The sequence below is a fragment of the Mercenaria mercenaria genome, chromosome 5 (assembly GCF_021730395.1).
Source record: "Mercenaria mercenaria strain notata chromosome 5, MADL_Memer_1, whole genome shotgun sequence".
NCBI lineage: Eukaryota > Metazoa > Mollusca > Bivalvia > Venerida > Veneridae > Mercenaria > Mercenaria mercenaria.
In genome coordinates this window covers 15,444,227-15,454,046 of record NC_069365.1, presented here as the reverse complement: position 1 = coordinate 15,454,046, position 9,820 = coordinate 15,444,227, and the positions used below count along the sequence as shown (strand labels likewise).

The following is a 9,820-nucleotide window of genomic DNA, read 5'->3' as shown; positions in this document are numbered from 1 at the left end:
ATGGGGCGTATACGTGCGTCATACATGGCGAAAGAGAAACTGACTGCTGTAGCGTACACTGAAGAACATGGCAACAGGGCTGCTGGTCGGCAATTCAGCGTAAACGAAGCTTGCGTTCGTCACTGGCAAAGACAGAAGGATGTCCTAATGAAACAAAACAAGACGAGACGTGCCAATCGTGGGCGTACTGCACAGTATCCAGGAATAGAAAGTGAACTGATGAAGCTGGTCACCGACCGTCGTAGCAAAGGAATCGCCGTATCTTCCGTCGAAATACACCTGGAGGCCATGAAAGTCACCAAATCAAGCAGCCAGCCAGATTTCAAGGGCAAGGGTAGTGACCTAGTTTTTGAGCTCATGTGACCCAGTTTTGAACTTGACCTAGATATTATCAAGATAAAAATTCTGACCAATTTTCATGAAGATCCATTGAAAAATATGGTCTCTAGAGAGGTCACAAGGTTTTTCTATTATTTGACCTATTGACCTAGTTTTCTAGGTACGTGACCCTGTTTTGAACTTTACCTAGATATCATCAACGTGAACATTCTCACTAATTTTTATGAAGATCTCGTGAAAAATATGGCCTCTAGGGAGGTCACAAGGTTTTTCTATTTTTATACCTACTGGCCTAGTTTTTGACCGCACGTGACCCAGTTTCGAAACTGACCTAGTTATCATCAAGGTGAACATTCAGATCAATTTTCATGAAGATCCATTGAAAAATATGGCCTCTAGAGAGGTCAAAAGATTTTAATAATTTTAGACCTACTGACCTAGTTTCAAACATGACCTAGTTATCATCAAGGTGAACATTCTGACCAATTTTCATGAAGATCCATTCAAGGGTATGGCCTCTAGAGAGGTCACAAGGTTTTTCTATTTCAAGACCTACTGACCTAGTTTTTGATCGCAGTTGACCCAGTTTCAAACTTGACCTATATATCATCAAGATAAACATTCAGACCAACTTTCATACAGATTCCATGAAAAATATGGCCTCTAGAGAGGTCATAACGTTTTTTTCATTACTTGACCTACTGACCTACTTTTGATGGCACGTGACCCACTTTCGAATTTGACCTAGATATCATCAAGATGAACATTCAGACCATCTTTTATGGAGACCTACTGACCTAGTTTTTGATCGCAGTTGACCCAGTTTCAAACTTGACCTATATATCATCAAGATAAACATTCAGACCAACTTTCATACAAATTCCATGAAAAATATGGCCTCTAGAGAGGTCACAACGTTTTTTCATTATTTCACCTACTGACCTACTTTTTGATGGCATGTGACCCAGTTTCGAACTTGACCTAGATATCATCAAGATGAACATTCTGACCAATTTTCATGAAGATCTTACGAAATATATGGCCTCTAGAGAGGTCACAATGTTTTCCTATTTTTAGACCTACTGACCTAGTTTTTGAAAGCATGTGACCCAGTTTCAAACTTGACCTAGATATTATCAAGATGAACATTCTGACCAACTTTCATAAAGATCCCACAAAAAATGTGACCTCTAGAGTGGTCACAAGCAAAAGTTTACGGACGGACGTTCTAACGAAACGGTATTTATGTGACACCCCATTGTTCTCTATTGTTCTAAAGTTACATAAAAAGAAAAAGGTCACATAAACAGAACGAAATGAATGACATCAAAAAGAAAGTACTGTTATGCAGTCACTTAACCATCATTTCGCGGGGACGCACGCACGCACGGACGACGGACGCTGCGTGATCACAAAAGCTCACCTTGTCACTATGTGACAGGTGAGCTAAAAACAACAACATATTAACAAACTTGGCCACCAGAGTTAACAAGAGGGGGGTCATAAATATGGCCTCAAAGGTGTAAACAAGCTTTTCCTTTGATTTGAGCAGGTGACCTAGTTTTTGACCCCACTAGACCCAGATTTGAACTTGACCTAGAGGTCATTAAGACAAGAATGGGCCACATCTGTGGCCTCAAGAATGTTCACAAGTTTTTCCTTTGATTTGACCCGGTGACCTAGTTTTTGACACCACATGACCTAGATTCAAACTTGACCTAGAGATCATCAAGGCAAACATTCTGACCAAGTTTCATAAAGTTTGAGTCACAACTGTGGCCTAGAGGTCATCAAGACAAACATTCTGACCAATTCTCATGAGTTTCAAACTTAAACTGTGGCCTCTAGAGTGTTCACAAGCTTTTCCTTTGATCTGGCCTACTGACCTAGTTTTTGATGGCACGTGACCCACTTTCGAACTTGACCTAGATATCATCAAGATGAACATTCAGACCAACTTTAATACAGATCCCATGAAAAATATGGGCTCTAGAGAGGTCACAAGGTTTTTCTATTATTTGACCTACTGACCTAGTTTTTGATGGCACGTGACCCACTTTCAAACTTGACCTAGATATCATCAAGGTGAACATTCTGACCAATATTCATGAAGATCTCATGAAATATATGGCCTCTAGAGAGGTCACAAGGTTTTTCTATTTTTAGACCTACTGACCTAGTTTTTGACCGCACGTGACCCAGTTTCGAACATGACCTAGATATCATCAAGATGAACATTCAGACCAACTTTCATACAGATCCCATGAAAAATATGGCCTTTAGAGAGGTCACACGGTTTTTCTATTATTTGACCTACTGACCTAGTTTTTGATGGCACGTGACCCAGTTTCGAACTTGACCTAGATATCATCAAGTTGAACGTTCTGACCAATTTTCATGAAGATCTTATGAAATATATGGCCTCTAGAGAGGTCACAAGGTTTTTCTATTTTTAGACCTACTGACCTAGTTTTTGATGGCACGTGACCCAGTTTCGAACTTGACCTAGATATCATCAAGATGAACATTCTGACCAATTTTCATGAAGATCTTGTGAAATATATGGCCTCTAGAGAGGTCACAAGGTTTTTCTATTTTTAGACCTACTGACCTAGTTTTTGAAAGCACGTGACCCAGTTTCAAACTTGATCTAGATATCATCAAGATGAACATTCTGACTAACTTTCATAAAGATCCCACAAAAAATGTGACCTCTAGAGTGGTCACAAGCAAAAGTTTACGGACGGACGCACGGACGACGGGTGATCACAAAAGCTCACCTTGTCACTATGTGACAGGTGAGCTAAAAACAACAACATATTAACAAACTTGGCCACCAGAGTTAACAAGAGGGGGGTCATAAATATGGCCTCAAGGGTGTAAACAAGCTTTTCCTTTGATTTGAGCAGGTGACCTAGTTTTTGACCCCACTAGACCCAGATTTGAACTTGACCTAGAGGTCATCAAGACAAGAATGGGTCACAACTGTGGCCTCAAGAATATTCACAAGCTTTTCCTTTGATTTGACCGAGTGACCTGGTTTTTGATACCACATGACCTAGATTCAAACTTGACCTAGAGATCATCAAGCCAAACATTCTGACCAAGTTTCATAAAGTTTGAGTCACAACTGTGGCCTAGAGGTCATCAAGACAAACATTCTGACCAATTCTCATGAGTTTCAAACTTAAACTGTGGCCTCTAGAGTGTTCACAAGCTTTTCCCTTGATCTGGCCTACAGACCTAGTTTTTGATTTGAGAGGTTGACCTAGTTTTTGGCCCTAGATGACCCAGTTTTGAACATGGCATAGGAGTCCTCACGATAAACATGAAGATAGGGTCTTTTCTTTTGATTTGACCTGGTAACATAGGTTTTGACATCATATGAACCAGTTTTGAACTTGGCCTAGAGATCATCTGTGCAAGTTTGTAGCAAATCAAAGCATAAATGAAACCTCTATATGGCACAAAGGGTCAGAATAGAAAATTTTGCTCCTTTAATGGGCCATAACTCTGGAACCCATGAAGGGATCTGGCCAGTTTTCGAAAGGAACCTAGATATTTTGCCAATACAAGTTGTATGCAAGTTTAATTAAAATCTATTGCAAAATGTGTGTGTGTTCGGGTTTAACGTCTTTTTCAACAATTTTTCAGTCATATAAACGACAGCGTCTACTTGTAGCAGTGAGCACAATGCTTTATAGTGCTGCCTCCTGGAATATCACGCCGTAGACAAGTGACATGATACCCCACCTAGTCACATTATGCTGACACCGGGCTGACCAGTCCTAGCACTACCCTCTTAATGCTGAGCGCCAAGCGAGGAAGCTACTAGTACCATTTTTTACGTCTTTGGTATGACACGGCTGGGGATCGAACCCACGACCTCCTGCACTCATGGTCTCTACTGTGTTCACAAGCCAAAATAGTAAATTTTGGCCCTTTAAGGGGCCATAACTCTGGAACCCATGATGGGATCTGGCCAGTTTTCAAATGGAACTGAGATATTATGCTAATACAAGTTGTGTGCAAGTTTGATTAAAATCAGTTGCAAAATGTGGTGTCTTTCGTGTTCACAAGAAATTGTGAATGGACAATGGACGGACGAAGTGCGATCACAAAAGCTCACCTTGTCACTATGTGGCAGGTGAGCTAAAAAACAACATGAAAATCTTAACTATTTGGTCTGATCTAAAAATATATTCACAGGAAAGATCTTTTGGTGATCATCAGCTTATTAGCTCACCTGAGCAAGTGCTCAAGGTGAGGTATTGTGACCAGTCATTGTCCAGCGTGCGTCGTGCATCAACATTTGTCTTGTGAACACTCTAGAGGCCACAGTTGTGACTCAATCTTTATGGAACTTGGTCAGAATGTTTGTCTTGATGATCTCTAGGTCAGATTCAAAACTGGGTGCTGTCAAAAATTAGGTCAGTAGGCCAGATCAAAAGAAAATCTTTTGAACATTCTAGAGGCCACAGTTGTGATTCAATCTTTATGAAACTTGGTCAGAATGTTTGTTTTGATGATCTGTAGGTCAAGTTTGAATCTGGGTCATGTGGGGTAAAAAAACTAGGTCATCCAGTCATTCAAAGATTTTCATTAGGATTGGACCAAAAACGGGTCTCTTGAGTTTAAACAAGTATTTTCTTAGATATCGCCTAGTGACCTAGTTTTTGACCCCAGATGACCCATTAGCAAACTTGACCTAGATTTCATCAAGACAATTATTCTGACCACATTTCATGAAGATCAATTGAAAAATACAGCCTCTATCCCATACACAAGGTTTTTCTTGGATTTGACCTAGTGACCTACTTTTTAACCCCAGATGATCCATATTCAAACTCAACCTAGATTTCATCAAGGCAATCATTCTGACCAAATTTCATGAAGATCAATTGAACAATACAGCCTCTATCGCATACACAAGGTTTTTCTTTGATTTGACCTAATGACCTAGTTTTTGATCCCTGATGACCCATTTTCAAACTTGGCCTAGACTTCATCAAGGTAACCATTCTGACCAAATTTCATGAAGATCAGTTGAACAAGAGGGCCATGAAGGCCCTGTATCGCTCACCTGACCTATTGACCTAAAGATCACCAAGATTAACATTCTGACCAAGTTTCATTAAGATATGTTCATAAATGTGGCCTCTAAGTGTTAACTAGCTTTTCCTTTGATCCGACCCAGTGACCTAGTTTTTGACCCCACATGACCCAGATTTGAACCTGACCTAAAGATCATCCAGATTAACATTCTGACTAAGTTTTATGAAGATACAGTCATAAATGTGGCCTCTAGTGTGTTAACAAGCTTTTTCTTGGAATTGACCTAGTGACCTAGTTTTTGACCCCACCGGACCCAGATTTGAATTTGACCTATAGATCATCAAGATTAATATTCTGACTAAGTTTCATCAAGGTATGATCATAAATGTAGCCTCTAGAGTGGTCATTAGCTTTTCCTTTGATTTGACCTGGTGACCTAGTTTTTGACTATACATGACCCAGATTCAAACTGGACCCCGAGATCATCAAGATTAATATTCTGATCAAGTTTCATGAAGATACAGTCATAAATGTGGCCTCTATAGTGTTAACAAGCTTTTCCTTTGTTTGACCTGGTGACCTAGCTTTTGACCTCAGATAACCCAATATTGAACTCCTCCAAGATTTTATTGAGGGTAACATTCTGACCAAGTTTCATTAAGATTGGGCCAAAATTGTGACCTCTAGAATGTTAACAAGCTTTTCCTTTGATTTAACCTGGTGACCTAGTTTTTGACCCCAGATGACCCAATATCGAACTCGTCCAAGATTTTATTGAGGGTAACATCCTGACCAAGTTTTATTCAGACTGGGCCAAAATTGTGACCTCTAGAGTGTTAACAAGCTTTTCCTCTGATTTGACCTGGTGACCTAGTTTTTGATTCCAGATGACCCAATATCGAACATGTCCAAGATTTTATTGAGGGTAACACTCTGACCAAGTTTCATTAAGATTAGGCCAAAATTGTGACCTCTAGAGTGTTAACAGTCAAACTGTTGATGACGACGGATGCACGACGGACATAGGGCAATCACAAAAGCTCACCTTGAGCACTTTGTACAGCCTCTATCGCATACACAAGCTAAATGTTGACAGATGACAGACGCCGGACATCGCTCAATCACAATAACTCACCCGAGCACTGGGTTATTACCTTTTATTAGTTAGTCTTTATGCGGATTTGACAAGTAACTACATTGAAGTATGAAAACAGGTATTAAAGCTATGCGCCATAAAATGAAAGCATTTCTTCCAGAGATTATGGTATCAGACGGAGGTCTGTAGGGGTATCCCTATTTCATACAAAAACGAGAATATTTTGTATCCGTTCTATATTTCTTACCCCCTGTTTTTCTTACCATCTGCTACAATTGTTATTCATAAAAAGATAATTTTCATGACGAGATCAAAGTTGAAACCACGATTTCTTGTACGTTTGCTGTGCATTTTTTATATTTTGAGGAAAGATTTTGTAAACAATTTGCCACAAGCATAAACCAGTGCACCATACTAAGACTATGTGCAGAACGCAACTTTCTGTCGGGATGATTAAAGGTCAAGGTCGAATGTGGATATGAAAGGTCCGGTAAACAGGAACGACTTTTTGTCAGATGAAATTTTGATTGACCAGTAGATATTGTGGAAAACGCTCACCAAAATTTTCAGACAAATAGGATTAGTGTTGCATTAGGTAACCACGGAGACAAAGTATAAATACAATTAAGTAATTTTGTAGCAAGGATGCAAGAAAAAGCGTTAAGTAACACATGCTTCTGGCGCACAGCAATATTTTATCATAACACCAAAAGCATATTTTCTGCTTTCAAATAAGTTTTGATAAAAAAAACATGCTCATATACAACTGAAATAATACGGAGCTATGTTTCATGCAAACAAAAAATAAACTACTCAGGGAAATGTAAAACCTGCATTGCAAAGTACCTTATTTCTATTAAAGCTTGTGACCACATCATTGAAATCAATTTCCTCTCTCAAAAATAATTTGGTCAGACAATATCATGAATTTGGACGGTAGTGTCATAAAATGTACAATACAAATTCAGTTCCATACTTTAAATGGAAGCCAGGTTACAAAGAAACCACTATGTAAAAAGATTTATTGTTAGGTTAGATCAAGTGTTTGCTTTAAAATTTAATAAAAAAAATAACATGATTTAAGTATATGCTTTACATCAATACAATCAATTTCAATTATCTCCATGTTACAAGTTAAAAGGTATGCAACATGATTCAAATGAATACATGATACCAGTATAGTTAAAACTTAAACTATCAATGTATTTAATTCTTTCAGAAAGTATGCAACATGATCAACTGTATGATATTAATATATCTGAACTTCAACTATCAACGTATTAACATCCTTTCAAAAGGTATGCAACATGATTCAATGTCAATATAACCAAACTTCAACGTATTTAAATCCCTTCAAATTTTATGCTAGTACAACATGATTAAAATATGTTTTATGTCAATATAATAAACCTTTAACTATTAACGTATTTACAGTCTTCCAGTGCGTCCGTTCACAACACAATAAAAACAAATTAACAAACGCGAGGAAAAAGATAACATTTCAAAATAACTTCTAGCACTACAATATTATTGTATCTGAAAACTTGTATTAATACTTTCATGTTAGTAAATAACATGGATGCAAATATTTTCTACACATGAAACAAACGGATGTTTTTTGCTTATAGAAAGAGCCTCTTGATCACCTATGGATATAATTTTCTGTCGTGAATGAACAATTTGTAAGTACTATGGTATCACTGTTATTTAAAACATGAACATCTTGTGCTTTTCGCTCTAACAATCACTTGATTGATGTTACATCTAGAATTCATAAATGTTGGCAACTTTACATACAAATGTATTCTCTGTTAATTCCCTTTTCATATTATAAAACATATTTCGTTTTTTTCCCCGAGCGGAAAAAGTCTTATTTGCTATCGCTCACTTACTCATTTTAACACAAATGATTTCTTTCGTTCTGTTTTACTTAATGTTAAGGATCAATTTCACTCTACTGATTATGTATTTAGTCAGCGCAATCTTGCTCTTCTTTTTTGATAGTTTATGTTTTGCCTCAAGCCTTCCAACGTTCAATATCGTTGTCATCATGACCATAAGCCCGTATTGGCACGTCATTATAACGGCTACAATGAACAAAGGCCCAAAGACTCGTGCAGAATCTTGCATTCCAACAAAATCTCCAATGCCTAAAAGAACAATTATTATTGCAACCCAAGAGTCGTAAAATGTTTTGTAATCCCCCATGTAATAACCGAACATCAAGTACCCAATATGTGAGAAGGCTATGGTTACAATTGCAAACATTAACACATATCCAAGAAAAACACTTCGGACAATGCTTAAGGTTTCGGAAACGATATGTATTCTTTTGTTGTATCGCACATGTTTCACAGTCTTCAGTGTCACCAGAGTAATTAGAACGGCCGATACATAACCAAAAACAAAGTCCCAGAATATTGCGGAGTAGAAGTTTATGAAGTATTTACCTTGTGAGTCTTTGAATTCTTGGAGAACTTTGTCTACAGTAACAAATCTTTTAATAAACAACCCTAAAACGGCGATAGACAGAGCAATCTGCGCAAGTTCAACGAATGTCCAAACATCTGAAAAGTATTCTGATTTTCCAACATGTTTTAATTTTTTGACTTCAACAAAAACGATAAGAATAGTGAAACACACAAACAACACTTCACAAACTGCGACGACAATCTGGTAATCTGTCGAGTAGTGATAAAGGTTTGAAGTGAACTCATGATTCATTGGTAATACAAGCCCAACGTTGGTAAATTCAAAAAGGTACATGCATACAGTGAAAAGATCAACGTTCGGGTTATATAGTGTGAACTCTAAGAACACTGCTCGTGTGTAATCATCTATCCAGCCTTCATTGAACATACTGGAGAAAATGGCTGAAAAAGATTTATTTATCTTTAAATTATTGATGATTACAAAACTATATACTGATACATGACTAAACTGAACCACATGAACGTTAAAAAGTTCTTAAAGTTTTTGTATTAAATTAGGTCATACATCGGCTAGCAACAACATAGAGTTCCCCTTCAGATTTCTATTTTGGCACCTAGTAGAACCATCAACCTCACGCAGGCATGCTGAATGGCTTCCACTTCCATTTCTTGTCCCGAGTGAGATTCGAAGCCTTAGTGTGAGGGAAAGTGATTCGAACTCATACCTTTTCAAATAGAAGGTTAGGGTAGATTTCCCAGAAGCATAGCCAGAGTGCAATGCCTCACAAAGTAGGCCTGCAGGAAAAACTGTAGTTGAAAGATATAAAAGACAGGTTGCTTCAAAATCTCCCAACAACAAGTACATTTTAAATATAGGCAAAACACTTAAGGTAGTTAT

At 37.8% G+C, this 9,820-nt stretch overlaps 2 protein-coding genes across 2 annotated transcripts in view; one reads left to right on the top strand and one right to left on the bottom strand.

Moving 5' to 3' along the window:
• LOC123558124 (uncharacterized) lies at positions 1-7,774 on the top strand. Its single transcript, XM_045350000.1, has 2 exons — positions 1-334; positions 7,710-7,774. Exons 1-2 carry the CDS (start codon positions 1-3, stop codon positions 7,772-7,774), a joined length of 399 nt encoding a protein of 132 aa, XP_045205935.1.
• LOC123556528 (uncharacterized) overlaps positions 7,166-9,820 on the bottom strand; it is a 179,490-nt gene continuing 176,835 nt past the window's right edge. Inside the window, exon 48 of the mRNA XM_053544443.1 lies at positions 7,166-9,363. Coding sequence (XP_053400418.1) covers positions 8,417-9,363 — 947 coding nt within the window. The 3' untranslated portion in view covers positions 7,166-8,416. The remainder of the gene's footprint in view (positions 9,364-9,820) is intronic.